This window comes from Dermochelys coriacea, chromosome 1 (assembly GCF_009764565.3).
Source record: "Dermochelys coriacea isolate rDerCor1 chromosome 1, rDerCor1.pri.v4, whole genome shotgun sequence".
Taxonomy (NCBI): Eukaryota; Metazoa; Chordata; order Testudines; family Dermochelyidae; genus Dermochelys; species Dermochelys coriacea.
Genome location: NC_050068.2, coordinates 191,758,055 through 191,781,108, shown reverse-complemented (window position 1 = coordinate 191,781,108; position 23,054 = coordinate 191,758,055). Strand labels below are relative to the sequence as shown.

General features: G+C 42.3%; 1 protein-coding gene across 1 annotated transcript; it reads left to right on the top strand.

The window, feature by feature from the left end:
* The first annotated feature begins 266 nt into the window (after positions 1-266).
* On the top strand, positions 267-19,190 carry LOC122459252 (nectin-1-like). Its single transcript, XM_043510354.1, has 6 exons — positions 267-399; positions 4,330-4,668; positions 10,088-10,387; positions 12,300-12,417; positions 14,748-14,868; positions 17,704-19,190. Exons 1-6 carry the CDS (start codon positions 318-320, stop codon positions 17,893-17,895), a joined length of 1,152 nt encoding a protein of 383 aa, XP_043366289.1. The 5' UTR covers positions 267-317; the 3' UTR covers positions 17,896-19,190.
* The last annotated feature ends 3,864 nt before the right edge of the window (positions 19,191-23,054 follow it).

Below are 23,054 nucleotides of genomic sequence, written 5' to 3'. Positions count from 1 at the left end.
CTGGGGTAGTTGGTTAATGATTGACATACCCGTTCCACTCTCTTGCTGGTGCCAGACAGGCACTCTGGTGTCAGCTACAATTACAGCAGTTGCAAATAGGAGATGAGGAGTGGGGAGAGAGAGAGCGTGCGCAATTGGATGCGGACAGATAATCTCAGAGGAATTTGAGCCGTTTTGAGCTGTGGCCAATCAGACGAGATGAGTCATAAGCAAGAAAAAGGCGCCACATTCAAGTCGCCTGTTGAAAGAAGCTCCTTTTGCAGATCCAGGGGGAAAGCAAAAAAGATTCCATAAGAATAAAATAAACCTTCTCCAAGATGTTTTTGAAGAGGATTTGGTGGCCTGAACTCTGGCTCATTCTGCTCTGGATACTCTGCCTGCTTAGATCTTCATTCACAGGTGAGTGGAGTTTCCCTTTACCCTCCTGTTTCGTATATCAGTTGCATGGCAGGAATCACTGGACGAGTCAGTCGTAAATAGAGCTGAGAACATGCAACATAAAGAAGGGAGAGAGTGAGGGAGAGAATGGACAGATGGACTGTCCTGTCAGACAATTCTAAATTTTTAATAATGATACTAACAAGGATTAGTAATAGTATATTTTGGCAGGGGAAGTGAGAGGAATTCTCTTTTTTTGCCTTATCCAATAATTCTATATATTCCCATTTATAATAAATATAAACAAATTAATTTTAAATTTCCCAGCAATTAGAGAAAAATGTCCTGATCAGTTGAACTAATAGGATAGAATCAGAAAATTCTGGGAGGGAAAAAGCATGTCCTCTCAACTAAGAATCCAACAGTCAATATCAAATTCCCTCCCAAACTCGGGTCTGCCAGATCCCCACATCCTTACTCATATGAGTTCTGACTCAGAAAGCCCTGAGAAATTAGCAGTGCAGGTGATTAAAGACACTATCAGTTCACCTTGGCCCCACATTTTTAACAAAACTCAAGACGAATGCACATTATGTGATATATATTTTTTGCAGAAAAATGAAGCAGTTCAGAAACAGCCAGTAAAAATAATTACAGGAAAAGCTGGAGAAAACATCAATATTTAGAGAGAATGAAAAGATTGGGGGCAAACAATTAAGAGTGGCCACGATAATGGTTTGGAGAGTAAGGAATACTACAGAAATCAAGTACTCCTCCTTGTCCTCATTAAATAAAAAGGAAAAGCACCCAATTTAAAGCTGACAAAAGGATACACTTTTTCACACAATGCACAATAAGCTTGTAGAACTCATCCCTACAGCATACCGAGATCAAGAGCTTGGCAGGATCCACCAGAATTGGACAGTTAGCTGGATAATGAGAACATCCACTGCTATTAGTTTAGGATATATTTAAGTGTGAAATAGATATACATTTTCCCACTTTAGGGTATTAGCTAACCTCCAACTGAAGTTACAAAGAAATGCCACTGTAGAGAGGTTATTCTATAAATTCCCACCAGGAGGTTCCTGCCCCTCCTACTCATTACAGTCAGATGGGCCATTGATCTGTTCTAGTATGGCAATGCCTGTGTTCCCAGTGGAATTTCGGTGTTACTAAAATGGACAGTCCCCTGCCGTGTTTGCAACCCTACATAGTAATCCAAATATTGCAGCCTTTGGTTTGTGCTTGAGAGCCAGAAAGTTAAACTGGTTAAATCAGAAATGGAACAGACCAGTTTATTCTCATGTCCAAGGTGGATGAAAGTGAAAAAGCAAATGGGAGAAAGTGCATTTCATTTATTTTAAACTGTGTTCCATGTTGTTAATTTGAAGTGGTGTTAGAAATTTGGTCTTAATAATTTTACTAACCAAGTATTGCTTCAAGGACTCAAAATCCTATTCCAGTCCCTCGTTTTTAGGATTACAACAGCTACTAAACACGACCTGAATGAGGACTAGGATCAGTGAAATTCACAGAGAGAGCAGGGTGCCTTAGCATTCAAAGCAAAAATCAAAGTCTGCTCTCCTGCCTGGTTAATGAGGGAGTGGGGGAGGTGTCAGAGGAAGAATCTGGAATCACCTGACAGATGGTCCCTGCAGTAAAAGAGGGAAATGAAAGAATAAATCCAGAGAGAACTCCCCTGACCCTAAGATGCTTGTGAGCTGGGAGCTCACTTCTCTGCACTATCCTGTCTTCATCTTTCCAGGCTCCAGTGATAAGTGACAGGAGATGTCTTTTTCTCCCATGCTCTCTCTCAGTTTTGCTGGCAAATTAAATGTAAATGAGGTATAAGGGCTCTTTTGGGAAACTAAGCTCACCTGAGTTGCACCTTGGGTCTGTGACCACTTTGGGGTTTTGTTTTAGATCATATTAATTAACCAAGAGAGAGCAGGGAAGAAAGGTGGACAGTCCAGATACATATCACAAGTCTCTTCTGATGACGTGAGTGGAGGAAGCACTGCTAGCATGCAGGCTGGATCAATCTCACAGATACTCTGCATGATTCAGCATGTAGTATTTCTCTGGCCATTCAGCTCCTCTCTCTGTGCTTCCCTAACTGCTCTCTCTCTCCTCGCTCCTTTTTTCAGAAGTTGTGTACACTTGAGGAAAGCTGAGAAGGAGACAGCTCCAGGGAACAATTATTCCCCCTCAACCCCCAGAGTAGCCACACACCAAGAACAGTTTAGGTTTCTTCAGGCTGCAGAAGTCTCACTCTCCTGTCTGAACACACTAACCCAGCAGCTCTCATACTCTGCACTGCAGAGCCTTGGTCTGGCACATGGTTCTGTGTAGTCTGTCTTATTTCCAGTTACTTCTAGAAGCATTATTTAAACAATAATTAAAAGGTGGTGGGAAGGGCTCCACACCTCTAAAACCTGAAGGAAACAAATGAGTCAGCATAGTTTTCTCCACTGGGAAGGGAAGAGCCAGGAGCTGCTTGCAGGAGAGTGATGTTCCTGGAGAGAAAGGGACTGGGCGGGATAAGGAAAGGACTTTTAGACAATTAGACGGGAATCAGACCAAAGAAGAGAGGGAGAGGGAGTGGAAGTGAAGAGCAAAGAAACTCGGCGATAAACTTCCTTAGACAGCCAAAAACTCTAATCCTCCCTTGCTGTTCCTTCATCAGGTGAGGAGTTGCTGTAGTTGTGCAGGTTAATGGTGTAATGACAAATTTGATGGAGGCTAATTCACATGCTACGGAATGGAAGGGGAGGTGTCTGTGAGTCGATCTCTGTAAGATCTGGTCCACGCTAAAAAAAGGTTTTAGACCCCCTTAAATCTGGCACTACCTTGGTGAATCTGAAACAGAGCTCAAGAAATGCATGAGGCTGCTCTTGCTGGGCAAAGATCACTGTCTAAGCTTATGTTTTATTTTATCACTTCCCCTCCGGGGGGGATTTCAGTGAAGAATTTTCATTTGCATCCTCTGGGCCAGGGGTGGCTAACCTGAGCCTGAGAAGGAGCCAGAATTTACCAATGTACATTGCCAAAGAGCCACAGTAATATGGCAGCAGCCCCCATAAGCTCCCCCACCCTGCACCCAGTGCCTCCCACCCACCGGCCACCCTGCCGATCAGCGCCTCCCTCTCCCTCCCCACACCTCCCAATCAGCTGTTTTGTGGCCTGCAGGAGGCTCTGCAGGGGAGGGGGAGGAGCACGGGCATGGCAGGCTCAGGGGAGGGGGTGAGAAGGGGTGGAGTGGGAGCAGAGCCTGTGTTAGAGCCGGGGATTGAGCAATGAGCACCCCCCGGCACTTTGGAAAGTTGGTGCCTGTAGCTCCAGAGTCGGTGCCTGTACAAGGAGCCGCATATTAACTTCTGAAAAGCCGCATGTGGCTCCGGAGCCACAGGCTGGCCACCCCTGCTCTGGGCTTATAACAGGCTAAATAAAGGGCTCCTTTGTGAACTTCCTCAGTTCTGTGAGACCTGCTCCCATCTTGCGGCGTTGTGGAGTCATTGCAGCTTGCTGTTTTGTCACCAATTCCCCAGACAGTAAAGAGGCGGATGAGAGGGACATTTTAGCAGGCTGCCCAGAGGACCTATTTCTCCTTGTGTTACTTGGGCAAAACAAGGATCATATATAGCATTTTCTTTTCTAGTGTGCCTATAGCCAGCCGTTAACCTAGCCTGAAAAACCTTATGCTGTGTTAATTATTACTTTCCCATGACCACACAGACAAGGACAGTGTGTGACACTTGAAGTGTATCTCTTGCACAGAAGACCTAGGCAGCTAGTATCATCTGAGCTGCATACAGTATCCACATGGTGGTCCGGGAACTATGTAAAATACATACATGTACAATGTGGCGTTCCAGGCTGTCAGACATTTTCTTCGTGGATGTTGCAGTCTCTCTTTTAATGTGATCCTTGATGTGGCTCTATTTCCAGGTGCCAATGAAGCAGTGAGCTGTGACAGAGTTTCTGCAGCAGCCTTAGGTGAAAATGTGATGCTGAAATGTAACTTTAGACCCTCTTTCGATGTTTTACAAGTCACCTGGCAGAAGGTGGAAGGCTCTTCATTCAAAAACATAGCTACCTACAGCAAGGCACATGGAACTAAATCCATAGGGCCTTACAATAAGAGAATTTGTTTCAATGATACAAGTCTGAAAGCATCATCCATCACGCTTCGTAATGTGATACTGGAGGATGAAACATGTTATAAGTGCATCTTCAATGCATTTCCACATGGCTCCTTCAGCGGAGAAATTTGCCTCATTGTACAATGTGAGTTTTAAACCCTTTTTCTCTAATGGTGCAGCACCTTCTAGTGGATTGGACTCAGAATGTCAGTGTAATATTCTATTGGACCAACTTCTGTTGGTGAGAGAGACAAGCTTTGGAGCTACACAGGGCTCTTCTTCAGGTTTGGGAGTGTCACAGCTAAATAGAAGGTTGAACAGATTGTTTAGTATAAGCAGTTAGCACATATTCTAAATCCAATGGGCCATTCAAAGGGCAGTAACCTATTAACACCCCTGTAGTCATAATGGGTTACAGATTGTTATAATAATTAAGGCCATACTTAAGTCATGTGATACTTGTCAAATAATTGCAACTGAGTTGCAGACAAGACATGGAAAAAAAAAAATCACAGAAAAGTAAAAATGGAGCCATATTATTTGCAGTAATTTGGAAAAGCTAACCTCGGGATCCCCACTCTGCCCAGGGCGCCTGCTGTCAGAATTACAGTGGAAGCCTAATATTGCAGGATCTGCAATATCACAAATTAAGTAGGGCCTTAGAAATAAGCCAAAATGCATTGTATTTAGTAAGACCATGATTTTCAGTCTCTAGAAAAGTTATACTAAACTGTCTATTCAACCTTGTTGTGACGGGTTCCCCAAAGTGCAGCCTTGGACTGTGGGACCACTGTACCCCCCTTAACTCTCTCCAGCCTGGGCTGTCTCTCACAATGCCTTGCTAATGCCAAGCAGCAAACCCCTCCAGGTGCTGTTCTCTCAACACAGCTGCATGGAGGAGCCCCTAAGCCAGCTAGATTGTCTGAATGCTCCCAGAGCCACTCATGAATCATACAGAGAGAGGCACCAGCCAGATCTCCCCAGCTCCCAGCACTGTACCTCAGGAATATACCATCTTGCGCTTCTCAAGATGGGCAGTGCAAATGTATTAATTGGTTCGACACTTCATCAATGGAAAGTGGATATACACCAGCCTTTGCAAACCTTAGCAGATTACCAAACACTTCATACAAACTCATTGATAAACAGTAAAACACATTTATTGACTACAAAAGATAGATTTTAAGTGATTATAGCCAAAAAGTCAGAGTTAGTTATCAAAATAAAATTGAATATAAGCACGCAGTCTAAACTCTCAACCCTATTAGACTGGGCAACATCTAGTTCAGAGGTTCTCCGTTGACCACCAGAGCTCCATTCAGGTGGTCCGCGGATAGTTCCATCGAAGGTGCACACCTTGGCGGCTGCACACGAGAGAATGAAGGGCCACCCACTTAATTAGTGGAGCTGTGCAGGTGTGGCTCCACTAATTTGGTGCCTGAACCCTGGTGAAGATGCACATGTAAGGTGAGGTGGTGGCCTTGCGGGGAGTAGGGGATAGGTGGGAATGGCAGTGAGGTGAGAAGAGGGGGTGGGGGGGGGGAATTTAGGACATGCAGGGCTGTGGCGGCCAGAGAGAGGAGACTTTCCCCAGCTCCAGGGCTGCAGCTGCCAGGAAGAGATGGTCCTCCTTCCCAGCCCCAGCTCAGGGGCTGCCTCAGTGCGAGACAGAGGGCACATCCATCACATTTTGATTTCATTAACTTAAAAATATATGTTGAGTATATAAACTCTTTCACAAGAACTATTTCTAAACATGGAAATGGTTTTTGTGGTATCTCTTACTAAACCTCTACCATCTAGTTAGGTGGTTTCTGTGTTAAAAGAATGTTATGAAGGTTGCAAAGCTAAGCACTCAAAAGTTAGAAAATAAATTGTGTGTATGATCACCAAACAACCTTAATTCTACCCTCTTCTTCTCCCCTGCCCATTGCACTGAAGGAGGCTGGGGTAGTCTAGAAAAAAATAAATATATGATCATGTAATTAAAAGTTGTATCATGTATAATGCCCGAGAAGGTACTAATACAGTTAAATAACTTCTCTCCAATGTAGTCTTTTAGTGTAATTTCCTATGTTTCCTAAAGGACAAGGTTAAAACAAATGATCTTAGGTTTACCTGTAACAAGCCCCTAGCATGCATTATCAATAAGATTGGATCCCTAAGCCTTTGCTGTTGCACCAGACTGCTATCTCCACAGCACTAACTTCATTAACTGGCAGCTGGAGAAGGCTGCTGTTCCAGAGGGGAAACAGCTCATTGGCACTATGCGCTAGGTCCAGAGGCTGGAAACCAGCCCTGCCCAGATTTCTCTCTTCCCTATCCCTGGGAGACAGGGACTCCTCTTCCATGCTGGGGCAGCAAGTCTGGGAGAGACGAGATTCAGGGTATGTTCCTCTGTGTAGTCCAGATCTCCCCCACATTCTTCTTGCTACAGCTATTCTCACAGCCATTCCTAGTTTGGTGCATCTGCTGCTGCTTTGGCAGTGGTGTTCAATGTTCAAATCTTTGATTATTAATTTGGCAAGCAAGAGAAAGGGAATGGTGATCTTTACCTGTTGAGAACTCGGCTAAACCTGAATGGAATTTCATGAGACAAAGAAAAGGCACTTCTCCAGCCAGAGGGCTTTCCCCCTGCTGAATTTCAAAGGGTTGCTGCAAACCAGGAAGGGTTTAGAGCTTCTAAAAACACATCATTCTTTTATAAAGAAAAAAAGTTACACAACTTAAATGTAGGGATTGCTAGCACTTGACCTGATAATACAAAAGGTTGTGAATGTATAAATACAGGGACACAGATCAGCAGAGACATGAGATGAAACAGTAAAAGATATTCTAATGTACAACTATTCAAATATTCATCTATTTGATCAGTAGAAGAGGCCCATCCAAGTTTGAGTCAGTTTGTCCTCTAATATCCCCCTCCTCCTTGTGTAACACACAGGTTCTCAAAGACTATGTTGGTTTCATCATTGTAGACCCAAAGTTTAGCTGTGTTCATGATTACATAGCAGAACAAGCCCCTCCCCCCAGCCTTGTGATCAAATTCACAGGAGGTCTCGGGTGAAGGAAAGTTTTACAAGCTTTCTCTTGTGATGTTTCCTCAGTAGTTTTCAGCTGAGGAGGTGCTGTTGCTACATACCCCTGTTGCAAGGTGGAACATTCACTAGCATGGCACCTCCTGCTGGTTGGTGTGAGAATTAGCTTTTCCAGCTTTGGAGCGTCTCCTGCTGGCCAGTGTCTCCCTTCCTGCTACCTGCTTCTCCCTTTTCTCCCCCACAATTTAGTTCAGGCCCCACATCCCTCTTGGCCCCTGGTGCCCCTTCTCTCAGGCACTGTCCCCTGGTAGTACCCCACACTCAGGGGTCCTCCCCTCCCTGGGGAACCCCAATTCCCCAAAGCCCACTTTGCCTCAGTGATTGACTGCCAGTCTTCATCTAGCCCCTTTTCTTAGGGGCAAACTGTAGCCTGAAATGACTGCTCATCATTGGCAAGGGGGTTTGGACCTGCTGCCTTTTCCTGGCCTGGCTGCCCCGCTGCAGCCTCAGTACTACCACAGGCCCTTTATGCACGACATCAGCCTGGAGACTCACCTGGCCAGAGTTCCTCAGCTCTGCCTGTCCTTCCCCAGCACTGCTCTGTTTGAAATATTCTTCTCTAGCCAGCAGCCAGATCCTTCCCACTCCCACACTGAAGTGAGTCTCCTCCTGTCCAGCTCTCAGTCCTTTTATCAGGGCTAGCTGGACCCTAATTGGGTGTGGCCACACCTGCGGCTGCCTACCCAATCAGCCTCCCTTGGCTGCTTTCAACCCCAGTCCTCTCCAAGGGCTAGCTTTTAACCCTTTCCGAGCCCCGCTGCACTCCTATAGAAGAATAGGAGTATTCTTCCTCAAGTATTGCTGATGCCCTAAAATCCATGTGGATACTGAGGGTTCCACTGGGTCCATCAGTGTAGAGGCCCTGTGAACATACCAGGCATACCACTGCTCTGCTTTATGGAGCTGAATTGACAGGGCTTTCCCTTCTGGTCATGGTTCTTGTATCCAGCTCCCAAAGGGTGCTCCCATAGCATGGAGAATTTCCACTCAGAAGTTAATACAGCAATTTCTGAGTGGATTTTCTCCTGTATTGATCCAAGAGGATGTGTCTCCAGGCTTACTCCCAACTTTCCCCTTCCCCATATGTGGAGCCTCCATTCAATGAAGGGCTCTCCTTGGACTTAGGGACAGGGAGATGGTGCCTCAAAAGTGTTTAACAGCACATTTTTTTCCATCACAACAACAGGACACATGAATGTGCAGGGAGTTTCCTGTGGATCTGTAAAGAAGGTACTATCTGGCCTGATTTTCTTTAAATTTCCAGCCCTATGCCTCCGGCGTAAATACACCTACCAAACAGTTAAAATATAATAATACACCATTAAAATTATTGGATCATATTAGAGAAGTTCTGTATCAAAATCACAAATGAGTTTGAATCCCCATAGTTTAAATTCCAGGGTATTACTAATTAAGAGGTCTCTTGGTTTTTGATCTCTTGTTTTTCCTGTTTCTCTCCCACTTGGTGTGAAACTTGCAAGCTGCTAATTGTGTTAGTACATCCTAAGACAGAGTCTGTTCTCAAAGCAATTCGTTGTAACAACAACTACTCACACAGAGAGAGACTCAAAGCAATACTCTGTAACAACAGAAACAGCACCCAGAGACTCCCTGCCCTTTTGTTGTATTCATCTCGCTTTGTGAACAATTGTAATTAAAATAGAGAGAGAAGATGTATGTGGATGGATGCTTGGAGTGGATAATAACTGATTGATCAGGGAGGTGCCAGCCTAAGAATCCAGTGTCCATCGGCCGAAGAAGGCGTCAAGTGAAAATAACCAGAGGACCCCCGGAGGGCAGACTGGAATCCACCCAACAGCCTCAAGAATGGGGAAACCAAAGAACAAGATAACATCTGGCAGCACAGAGCTATCAGGAATGTGCCATCTGCTGATTGATTCAGCAACAGCATGATGAAGCAATTCCCATAGACTGGCATAGGAAGAAATTCCTATAAAAATGGACTCTAGAAACTAAAAACTTTGGGGTCTGATTCTGCAAACCAACTTCCAGGAGCATCAGATGTGCATCTGACAAGGCCCTGCTCCCTCCTCATGTCCAGGCCACCTGGCCAGTGGCTTAGCACAAGCAACTCTAAGGCTGGTAACTATGATAACAATCTTGCAGAACCTGTATGTGTGTGTGTGTGTGTGTGTGTGTGTGTGTGTGTATGAATGAATGTGTGAATAAATATGAGATTGAATGGAATGTTATAGCTATAACTAACTGCTTACTATGATTCTTTCTATATTCACAATAAATGAGGCATTTTGCCTTATCCCCTTTAATAAGATCCTGCTGGCTTTTATTTTATTGGTACAACAAAATCTAAGACTATAAAGGAACATATTGAACATACCAGAAATAGTCTTGTTTTCTCTATTAAAAACTTTGAAAATGTTTTAGTTTTTTGGTTACTGTGTAAGGAATATTGACATTTCCATTGCACTCTACTTTTTCTCCTAGCGATTTCTGCAGTAAGAACTGAACTCCATTCAAATGCCAGTACCCCGGGGCTCCTGACTGCAGTCTGCTCAGCTACAACAAAACCTGCCCCAGAAATCACATGGAAGCCTGAGGACATCCTGATTGACCAGCCTCAGATACATGGAGTTAAGAATGCAAATGGCACAGTAACCGTGACAAGCACATGCAACGTCTCCATGAGGCTCCTGCGATTGAAGAACCTCCAGGCTTTGACTTGTATAATAAACCACCCTGTGGGAAGGAAAGAGAAGATAATTTACCCACTAGAAGAATATGAAGGTAGGTTAGATCTGGGTGTTCGTATATGATAGTCTGGGGAGTGGAGAGCAGAGTAAAGCCGTACAAAAAAAAAAGTTGTCCAAAGAATGTTCTTTTCTAGTGAATTAAAAAGAAATTTTTAATGTAAAATCACAGTGAATTCAGTTGTGCTTAAATCTTGCCTGGTCATAGACTTGCCCTGTGAACCGTGCTTTTCTCCAATGGCTCATATCTGAGGATTTCTCTTCACTTTGCAACAGTGGGCTCAAGTTAGTGCATTTGAATTACTACACTGCAGCTACACATAGTGCTTTGATAAGCAGAGCGATTGGATTAGCTGCTAATGAGATTTTGTAACTTCAGCTCCACTCCTATTTCAACCTGCTCCCCTGATAGGCCAGCTCGTGCAAATGTAAAACACCACTTAACTTGAGCTAGAGACTTGTGTGTGGATGGGAGTCGAGTTAAGGATAACACTCGAGTTACAACTCGCACTGAGTGTGCTATGAACACAAACCCTGACAGTGTGTCTACACAGCAGCTGGCAGGGTGCTTCCCAGCATGGGTAGACAGAGATATGCTAACTTGGAAGAAGATATTGTGCTAAAAATAGCAGTGTGGCTGTGGCAGCTTAGATGGCGGCAGGGGGTAACTAATTCCACTGGAGCATCTATGGATGGCTAGCCTGAGCGGCCACATGTGCTACCACATCTTCACTGCTATTGTTATCCATGCTAAAATCGGGCCTTCCCTTGCAGTGTAGACATACTCTCAGATATTCAGAAGACTAAGCTTTTCCTGATATTTCAATCCTAGAGCTGTTTCTGGAGCTTTAGATTAAAGGATGTACTACTCTACTGAGGATTCCGTATAACAAATTATCTTATTTCTTACAAAAGATCACCAAAGTGGCCATTTTTTAGAAATGAATTTTTTTACAAAAAGTATTGTAACCATCAAAATCTTTCATTTTTGGTCAGTTTCAACATAACTGATTTTTTGAATATTCATTTTCATTTTTACTTTTTCATTTATTGACAACTTTGCTAAACAAAAATTTAATAATGATTTTGACAATAAAATTGAATATATTCAAATTGAGTATATATTAAAAACCCACATTGTTGAATCATTGATTTAAAAGGGTTCATTCTAAGCTCTGTGAAATGGAGACACTTTTGAAACTTGCAACCTGTTTTTTTCTATTTTTAAGTAGGTCTAAGAGGCAATAGCAGTATAAATGAGTGTTCATGGGACTCTCTCTTCACTAATAGTAATTTTTATTAAGAATCGCTACTTAGCACTTTCAAAGCATTTCACAGCTACTAACTAATCCTCAATCACATCTGTGAAATATGTATTACTAGAATTAGAAGAATAATGCAAAAACATGATTCATACCTATTTTAAGAATGAACAAAGCTCTGTGTTTATATGGCATAAGGTTACTCACTATTCATTATTGGCTATTCATCAATCCTTGTTCTCCTGTTCACAAAATCTTCCATCCAATCAGAAAGCAGAAACAGAACTGTGTAACCCCAGATGACCAATCACATTTAGAAGAGCTAATAATGGAAATGAAAATCTCATATATACCCCATCTGTTCAAAAAATCCGGTACACTATTCTGTGAATAAGGAAGACATGACCAGAGATCAGCAATGATTTGTGAACAATTCAGAAACAGAAGAAAAGTTTTATCATCAGATTATTTATTCATCATGAATAATTGACCTGCTCTAACAAATATCCCCATTTTATAGTTCAAAAAACTGATACCCAGAGAGGTTAACCAACATGTCCAGTTTCTAAACTTAGTTTAGAACTCAATGATTCCTGGTTCCCAGTATGTGGACAGGAAACATAAGAAAAGCTTTGTCATCCATTTGGGTTCTGTGTGACATTTGGTGTTTGCTAATTTGCATTTCAGCTACCGATGAGGAGAGCGGAATACGTATCTGGCAAGCGCTTTGCATAATTTCTTTTACTCTGAATGCCATAGGAGTGACCATCATCATCCTGACACGCAAGAAAAGCAAAGGGAATAAGTAAGTTGAATGATCATTTTCTAGTAAATTATCTTACAGAACTCTATTGCACTCCTCTTTCCTGCTCCATAGCTCCCCACATCATGTTACAACGGAAAGTTTCCACATAACATTTACACTTACAAACTTCAGTGCACACATACAAAACACATCCTTTCCTCTTTGATCTGTTTTCAGAGATGATGTTCTCAATCTATAATGTAACCTAAAATAAAGCATGTGTCACCTGAATTTCTTCAGATCTTGAAAACAAACCTTGGTGTGTGCACCAGATTTTTAGAAGTATTTACATGTTGTTATACTCAGCATTGCAAGGCCTAACTGATTTAGGAGCTTGTCTCATTTTCAAAAGTGATTTAGGCACTTAAGAGCCACTATCCCGTTAATGGTCAATGAGTTTAGGCTTCTAGGTGCCTTTTAAATGAGACTTAGGCCAGGTCTACACAACAGACCTATACCTACACCTATGAGTGACGTAGTTATACTACCGACCTAACTCCCCCATGTAGACAGGGCTCTGTCAGTTTTTGGGGCCGGCAGGAAATTTGTAGTCTGTATCCAAAGTGTTGACAAGTTTTGAGACCTGCATATACAATATCCTTTCTCCTAGATTTCTGTAAGGCTTTCTGTTGATCTTTGGGATATGCTGCAAGGCTCATCTATTTTCTAGGATATTTGCAGAGATGGGAGAATTATTATATTTCTGGATGAAAACTCAGAGCTAGGATAGTGCAGAATAACTCCATGGAATGCTATCATGACTCCATGTGCAGCAGACTGACTACTGGATAAATCTTACACATGGAAAGCTGGGACTATAAATCTTGTCCTTCAGCTTCAAAAACACCTCCAGCTACTGATGTGCTGCCATAATGTTAACAAGGGTCTGCTTCCAAAATGTTCTGTCTCAGTCAGTGATGCATTCAATGTTCCCTGGGTAAAATACTTTCCACCTCTGTCCCACTTGTGATACAGCATGGCCAGAAGGCAGCGGGAGAGTGATATAGGAGAGATATGTAAGTCCCAGGATGAGGAGAAGCCTTATTCCCTGTAGAGGGAAGAAAGGTTTCTGTAGATTAATTAAAAGCACCTGAAGCCAATTAGAGCACCTGAAGCTAGTCACCTGATAAAAAACCCCTGCCTCAATCAGCCAGGGGAAGGAGTTGGCGCAGAGTACAGTTTGGAGGAGTTGAAGTAGAGGAGAGTTTGGAGAAGTGCAGTGGCTGGCTAGAAGACCAAGACCCTAGGTAAAGAGACACCCGGCTTGTGCAGAGAGAGAGGGCAGGAAGCCCCACAAGCTGAAGAGCAGGAGAGGGAAGTAGCCCAGGGGAAGGAAGCACTAGTTCTAGTGGCTGGCTGGGACCCGGAGTAGAGGGCAGGCCCGGTCCCTCCCTCTCCACTACCCTTCTTTGGGTTACTAGTGGGACAGTAAATACCTTAGTTCAGGAGCAGGAAACTGTGCCCCGAACCCCCCCAAGAAGAGGAAGCGCGGGACCCATCATCATTGTACCGGCAATTTGCCACACACTGTATCTTTCCCTTGCTAGTGGGGTTGGGGAGAATAGGGGAGGTGAGATGGGTTTCAAAGATCTTCTAGTTCCAGGCTGAGCATGACCAGCTGGGCACCAGTGGAGAAAATGGCGGGCTGCGGTGGCTTCAGAATCGCTATTGATGTTTCCCCTCTGACCACCCAGTTTCACCACATAATAATGGAGGTACCCCGCAGCACAGCTGCTTCCTGAATGAGCAAGATACAGCTCAGTACCAGCCTCAGAGGTGACTGAATGTTTTTCACAAGTGCAGCTGGCCTTAGTCCTTTTGAACAGAGTGCAGTTTTTGTTTTCAACACTCCCAGAAACGTACTGCTCCCCAGTCTCTCATTGCAGAAGAGGAGTCCAGCTATTTGTTCCATTTCAGCATCATCATTGGCTCACATTGATTTCTGTGTCATATCTAGCTTCACAGGAAAAGAAACTTACTTATTAAAAAAAAAAGAAACTGAGATTCCACCTCAGAGGGCCCAAAGGCCAGATCTGTTACAAAGGGACTTATGCAAGCCCATTCCAGTTCATTGTGGCACTTGAAATGAAAGGAGGACTCTCCCATATAGCAGAACAACCAGGATGTCATCATAAACTTTAGTCACCTCAGGACCTTTCTTTTGTGATCTGTCTCCCCTCCCACAGTCTGTCTTAGCCCATTATAGTCATTGTTACTTGTCTCCTCTTATCTAAGTAGACGTTACATTCTTTTGGTGCAGGGACCATATTTCTGTAAAATGTCTAGCACAGTGTTGGGCACTGTATAAATATTCAATATTTACCTCACAGACCAATGAGTAGCAGCATGCTATGCACTCCTGCAGAGAAAAAGAATTTGAAGCAAGATGGAGGAGACAGACACCAGTGCCAGCCAACACCTAAGAGCCAGAGTGTTTCCTATCAAAATGAGGTAACAGCAAATCATATACAGGCAATTCACATTCATGTCTTATATGAGGCAAACAACCTAGCAATGCTGAATGCTGGGGAGTTGAGGTCTGCCACACACTGCTTAATTTGTGCTCTGGCTTGCCAGGTCTGAGCACCAGCACCTCTAGGGTTGGCAGTTCATAGCCCCGGTACCTCTGGGGTTGCCACATCAGTTATGAAAGTAAAACAATTGCTTGAACCCTAGCACCTCTTTCATTACAAATTAAGCACTGCTGACACAGCTACAATACAGACATTGGATGTCCTCCTTAAAAGAGACACTTAAACATTACATTGACTTTCTTTTGTAGGTGAATTGACTTCCTTATCTGTCCAGATAGACACGTGTTTACAAACATGTTCCACATGTTCTTCATTTTGGAGAACATCATGCCCTCACTTCCCATCTTTTTTGCAGTACTCTGGCAAGATATTTGGAGGATCTGAATATTGATGCTCTAAGAAGCTCTGACCTGATGTTCAGCTCTCCCTCCTATTCCTCTGTGCTTCCTTAAGAATCAGGCCCCTCCATCTCAGTTGAGGGGAGGGAGAATCAAAGCTCATGCTGATGCCTCAGGTGACATCACCATTCAGGCCCCCCAAAGAACGCACTGAGCACCTCCAGCAACAATATGGAAGAGGGAAGGCATGACAGTGATGAGATTTCAATGTGAAAATGAACAGGAATGGAAGCCTTTCTTTTAAAGACAATGGAAGTTCAGACCATGTCATTAAGCGGTGGTGCAGCACAAAACCTTAACGTGCTTCTGGTTTGGCTTTGCTCTTCACTTTTATCCAGTGCTTAATTTGCAATGAAAGAGGTGTCAGAGTTCAAGCAATTTTTTCTTTCATATCTGATGTGGCAAAGCCATAGGTGCCAAGGCTCTGAACTGACAGGCCATGAAGTGCTGGGGCTCAGCCCTGGCACAAATTAAGCACTGCTTTTATCACCTGTGTAGTCCTAGACTCTGCCTTAATAATCATTTATCACTTACATAGTGCTTTTCACCCATAGATCTCGAAGTGCTATATATAGCTAAGTAAACATTGCCTCCATCTTTCACTTGGGACTACTGAGGCAGAGGGACATTAAATGCCTTGCTCAAAGTCAGCTGTCAAGGTGATGGCTTTGCTGGCAGTAGAAGCCTGATCCTATTCTATTGAAGTAACCAGTTAGTCATGTTGCCTCCCATAGCAGTATCTAGTACATTGGCTACTGGAAATTGAGTTCCTGCAACCCAAGAATCGTTGGTCTGTCTCAATTTACTATAAAAGAAGGATAATTGGGGGTGGGGGGTTCAGGGAAATGTGTGTAAGGAAGGGCAGAGGTGGAGGGAGAGAGAATGGCAGAGACATGATGAAGACCCATTCTCCGTTACACTGCGTCTGTATTTGTGTCAGAAATAGAGAGTGGGAGAAGGTGGCTTCAGGTCACTTTTTCATTTCCTACATTTTGGGAAGTCGGTGACTAGATGTAGTATGTTGAGCTCTGGTAACATTTCCTCCCACCCTGGCCTTTCCTCTCATGGAAACCTGTTGGGAGTATTCTCAGGGGGCCATTTCTGCTCCCAGTATGCTGCCAGAAGGCCATATTATTATCCCTCTTTGAAAGTATGGAAAATTGAGGTAGAGTGCATTGAATTGACGTGCTCATGGTCTCAGAGTGAGTCAGCAGCTGTGCTGGTGATAGAGGCCAGGTCTCTCCACTCCTAGTTCATTGGCCTGTGTTGCTCTTGTGTTGAGTAGGAGGAGGGAGGTTATATCACCTCTGTATTTAGCACTGGTGTGACCCCTACTGGAATAGTATGTCCAGGTCTGGGTGCCCACAATTGAAGAAGGATGTTGATAAATTAGTGAGGATTCAGAGAAGAGCCACAAGAATTATTAAAGGATTGGAAAACATGGACGCTTGTAATAAATTCAAGGAATTCAATCTATTTAGCTTAACAAAGAGAAAGGTAAAGGGTGACTTGATCACAGTCCAAGTACCAACTTGGGGAACAAATATTTGATGATCCATTTTTCAGTCTAGCAGAGAAAGTTGTAACAAGATCCAATGGCTGAAAGTTGAAGCTAGACAAATTCTGGCTGGAAATCACATGTGCATTTTTAACAGAGAGGATAATTAACCAATGGAACAATTTCCCAAGGGATGTGATGGAAACTCCTTCACTGGCAATTTTCAAATCAAGATGAGATGTTTTTTCTAAAAGATATGATCTAGGAATTACTTTGGGGGAATTCTATGGCCTGTGTTATACAGGAGGTGAGATTAGCTGATCACAGTGATTCCTTCTGGACTTAGAATTGATGAATCAGTAGCCAGGAAATCAGTTGTTTTGAGAAGTAGTGCTTCCCGATAGAATTATCTGACATTTGAAGTAAGATCCTCACCAATATTTTACTTGAAAAAGGGACTGGGCTGGGGAAAGGTACCGGAGGTAGAGGGAAGGGATGGATTGAATCAATTCAGAGTTTAGATTCTTCAAAATGCAGCATCGCACAGATGCTTTTCCCCAAAACTGTCTGTTCTGCCCTTTTGGTCACATGGATGTAAAGGAGAATAATATGACTAGTGGCAGTTATAAAACTTTCACATCTTGCAAGCATCACCAGCCTACTGATTTGTTCCTTAATCTGACTCATTTATACCCATTGCCTTTTTAATGTGTTAGTTCTAATTTATGGTACTGACTTCTACGAATTTTGTTCAGTTCATCTGTATGCTAGTGTTTTCCCCCATTGCTTTTCCCTCTCTGATAATTTAAACTTTTACCTTTAGTACCATATAACTGTATCACTTGTTCTTACATAGGGAACCCCAGGAAGTTCGCGCAAGAGAAAACCGTTTTCAAAATCAAAGGAGAGTAAAATGGATACACTGGTACCCAGATCAATGTTTTCAGAAGGAAAAGAAAAGAACGAGGAAGACAATCTGAATAATTCATATATGGAAGGGATTGAAGAGCTTGATAACTCCGATTTTAAAAAATTAGAGAGAAGGTAAACTTTCACTACTGAAAATGAAAAAAGCAGAGAAACCAATGTCACTAACTCAGCATTCAAACCTGCCCCAATGAAGAACTTTTTCAAAGCATTGTGCACTAGCTTGGAGAGAGGACCTATTTACTATCACTTTGACACAAAAAGAGCTAAAAAGTGAGGAGGAGGGGAAAGAGGTGAAGACTTCATTTCCCTCTCCCCTCCATTTATGGTACGTAAAAGGTATGTGTCTCTTTCAGAGAATCTGTTTGACCTGAGACATGGAAACAGAAAACATGTAGGAGAACAAAACCAGGTCACACGCCTTTCCTTCTCGCCCCCCCACCCCCGAAGGAATAGCTGCGGCTAGAGCTGTGTGAATAATGGATTTTTTGGTTTGCCGGCAATTCCAAAAAGTTGAAAAAACAATTATTTGGGTCGAACCAAAAACAATATTTTTCAAAATTTTCAGCAAATCTAGGCTATGTTTTATTTCTGGTTCTAACAAAATGTTTTGGCTGAGCACTTCAACATTTAATTTTTTAAATCACCTTTAAAGTAAATGTTGAAACAAAATTTTTTCATCAAAATGTTTCAGCTTTTGGAAACCATTTTTTTTTTTACTTTTTTTCCCCAACAAAAACAACTCAGCAAAATTGATGCAAACTCACTAAAAGTTTTGGTGTCACTGAATCTTCATTTTTTTGCCAAAGATAAAGTTTCAGTTGAAAAGTTTCACCCATCTCTAGCTCTGACACCCTTTTCATGGAAATTTACATTTAAAAGTAATTATCTCCCCTTTTAGACTCTTTAATCTTCAGTTTACTTGTTTCCTGCTATATCAGAGAGATGAAAAAATTGAATGGGGTTTCATTGTTGCTATATTGACCTCAGTTTAAAAAAAAATAATCCTGTCTCTTAAAGAGTTCAGACACAAGTGGAACACCTCTCCCAGCCTGTCCTCTCTCTTTCCCAGGGTAGAGAAGTTGTAGCCAAATTAAGAGAAAAGAAAAAGAGGTAGTCACTGTTAGATGAGTGGAGAGAAATGCAGAGAAAAGTTCATTTGGAGCAAACAGCAGGAGTTCTAAAATCAAATAGGGCAATTCTGATCTGGAAATCTAGGTAGATTAGACTAACATTGGATAGAAAAGCAGATGTACCATTTTAGTACTTCCTATGTCAGATGAATACAATGTAGAGAAATTGTAAAATGCAGTTTTTTAATTTTAAATCCTTGTAAACTTTCTTGCCTGCTTTAATTTCAGTGATTTTTCTTTGTACATGTGTACAGGGCTACTTAGCCAACAGCGTCCATTTTACTGCCAGAGAATAAAAAATTTGCTCTTACAAAGTTTGAAGTGATAATGTTCTTTCATTTTGGATTTTATTGAGTGTTTCACTTAGATTAGTCAATATCAATAATGTTTTATGATCACCAGATCACATATGGTTTAACTTTGAAGATCTCCGGCTCCTTTCCAGTTCTACAATCTAAGCATTTTTTCCCTTAAGAGGCAATTTAAAATAACTTCCCACACAATAGGGCTTTAGCAGCACTCCATAAAAATCAGTCTGTTTCATTTCACCAGTATTTTATTCAGTAGAAAGTCTTTCTTCCTAAAAATCCAGAATGGTTTCTTGTCACAACAATTGCTGAATAAACAAATCATTAACGCGCCGAGAGAATTCATCTCTGTAGGTATTCCAGCTGGATACCAACATCCATCAGGGCGAGATTTAACGGAGAAACACTTGTTAACATAGCTGCCTCTCTAAAGGCATCAAGGAATAATCCAGCCTAGAATATTAAGAGTGCTTAGCTGAGAAAAAGGGAACCCGTTGCTAGTAGTAGTGTTTTCTCTCTAGATATCAAGTAGCCCCAATCCATAATATGACACTCCAGTAGCATCTATATATACAAACCAGTTGTGAGCCCCCAAAAATGGCCAGGTAAAAAACAGTGACAATTACCTAAATTATCAGGCAGGGCAGTTATCTGAACTTTAAATGACTATAATTATCCCAGAATGGGAGGACGTTAATTTGGGCTGACTGGGAGGGGAGAGGGAGGGACTGAGATGTGCACCCAGAAAAAGATGATCAAAGGCCTGAAGATCGTGGTGCAGTGGAATGGGGTTGATCAAATAAATAAATACCTTATCACAGAATTGGAATGGTGAAAGCAGTCTGTGAAGTAATTACTAAGAAAGAAGCAAAGGGCATAGCCCCAGATGTGAGCAGTGGGTCTATACCTGGGCCAACAGAGGGTGTGCGTGGACAGCCTTGGCCCCTGATCGGACCCCATTATAGTTGTAACTGTTCAACTCACAGTTTTTAGAGTATTTATCCTCCCTGTGTGGTAGGGAAGTGCTGTTATCCCCATTGTACTGATGGGGAACTCAGGCACAGAGGGTGCCTGTGCAGGAGTGGGTTATTGAACCCAGGTGTCCAAAGTCCCAGGGTAGCATTCTAAGCATTGGAATTTCTTCCATCTCAGGTGCGTCTTCTTGTCAAAGGATATGCTTTAGCAGATTCTATCCAGATTTAGCGGCATTAAACTCTCCAACCATACATGAAAACCCAAAATAGGTGCAGAAAACAAATATTTCTTTTTGCAAATGGAGATATTGGAGCAACACTCTTGCTTTGTAAATAAGAAATTATTTTGTCTGTTCATATGATTGTTAACACCATTTACATTCTGCCATTTTGAGCAAAGACATCATGTGAAGGTATTCACTCAATTGATTCATTTAAAATTATTCATTCGTTCATCATTTAGAAGTAACAGATTCAAGGTGCAACATGGGGAAAAATAGGAAAACAGGAAAAATTGAAAAAGAGAAGAGAAAAATCTGCTTCAGTCTTTAGTATGGGATAGTATGATTATATATTTCACTATCTAGATAGGCCATATTTGGAACAAAGTCAAGTTTATATAGAAAAAACAAGGACAATTTCACAAATGCCACCAATATAATATTTAACCAGAAACTGACTGTAACCAGTATAATAAGAAACTGGAGATAAACTATCTGTAATTAAAAATCAAAATCAAATCTCCTCAGAGGCTGAGAGAACTCTGTTGCTTAACATCCTCCACACCCAGTAAGAAGACACTCCAAATCATTCAAAAAAGCAAACATGCAAAAGCACTTACTAGCTGAAAGAAAAACATCCTAGCAAGAAGAAGGTGTGAACTGCTGACTGGGAAATGCAGCACAGCATAAGAATTGGGTTCAACCTGCCTATAGTGTGACTAGTTATCTGCATCCCAGCTGATGGGATAGCTTTGATAGCTTTGAGCTAGTGAGCAGGCATCTGATGGTAGCATTGGGTGGAACTTCGTCTAAGAGGAAGCCTGCTCCATTAGAGAGGGGAAAACTAGGGGCTATGAAAAACTTTGAGGAGGTTCTCCAAGGAAGCCTACAGTTTGGAGTGGGCCCAGCAGATCTCTCCTGCTCAGAGAGATCTGGGAAATGAGTGAGAGCAGGGGCATGGTGTCCCTGATACAAGGTAAAAGGGTAAAGAAACTTGAAAGGAATGGGATGGCTTTCGCAGGCACCTGAGGAGACCCAGGGTCAGTGATGTCTGGGGAAGAAGCTCTCCTTACCAACCAGCAGAAAAGGTCTGTCTGGAACTATTTGCAGTGAGAGGCAGGAGCAAAATTGTGGAGGCAATTCTGAGACCTGGAGAGGCTTAATGGACTGCTGAGCTTGGAGAAGAAAGCTAGGGGACACCAATAGTTATTTTATGTTAATCAACAAGACACCCCAAAACGGGAGAGTAATTCAACAGCACCAGTTGTGGTGGTTTAACTGAAGAAAAGGGGGAAATTGAAACAACTCAAAGGTCTGACATGGATTTGGTCAGACCTGGCTACACCCCTGTTGTAGGGGTGAGGAAGAAAGAGGGACAAAAGAAAGGGGCTCTTGGTGGTGGTTTTACTTTCAAAGCAGAATACACAGACATAATTCCTGAAAGGGCAGGAGACCATAACATCTACATCTACACTACTCTCAAGAACATTTAGAGACGGACAAAAACTTTTCATGGAGCTGAGGAAAAAAACAGTGACATTACTATCATTATTAATTTTAGAATGTCAAGAAAATGCAAGCATCTGAATTAATGTGAGATTGCAAGATAAGTATTGAGGACATCCATCTACATGCAATGCAGTGTCAAAATAGAGTTCAAAAGTCTGTGGCATAAACACATCATGAACAAATATCTGATCAAGCCAGTGACAGTGAATTAGTTCAGTTTGTAGAAGTAGTTTTATCTTGTAAGACCTTAATACAGAGACTTAAAAAAACAATATAGGAAATTATTTTCCATTGCCTTTCCAGGTCTTGTTAACATGGTATTTTTTCCACAGCACATAGACACATCCCCTTTTAAAATATTGACAGAACAGTAGCTTTATTCTGGTGTCCAGAAACATCCACCCCAGTGTTTCAAGAATTATAGAAAAGTCAATATTAATGGTCCAACAAACTGCTTGGACAACACGTTTAAAAACTCTGGGATGCAAGTTATCTGGACCTACTGGTCTAAAAATGTCTAACTTTAATGACTGCTGTTTAACATTGTCTTGAGTTACCAGAGGAATGGAAAGTGTTTAATCAGCATCATGTGATATAACTACATGATGTGGGTTCCCCCCCACCCCCAAATACAGTACAGAAATATTTATTGCTCATATCTGTCTCATCTGAATTATTAGTGGCAATTCTACCATTTCTATCTAGGAATTGACCCAATACTATTATGTGGGCTCTTTTTGTTGCTAATATTCTTTAAAAATACAGGAGGGAGACAGATGAAAAATTAAGCTAAAGAAACCTCCTCCAAACTGCCTGTAAAGTGACACTGAAGACTGAGGAGACTGTGCTCTGTGCTGTTATCCCCAGCTACTCCTTCTTCCAGGCTCCAGTGAGAGGTGACTGGCATTCTCTATCACCCCATGTTTGGCGCAGGTGCAGGATTGGTTTCATGGGTAACTGAGGCCTAGCAGGTAATGGCCACATTCAGCTTCTCATTTGGGAAACTAAGTTCATGTGAGTTGCTGTTTTGGGTCCGTGACCCTTTTGGTTTCTGTTTCAAATATTTATAAATGACTAGCGTGTAAGGAAGAAAGAGAGTCCTGTCCCTAGGATTGATGCATGCTGGCTGACTCTG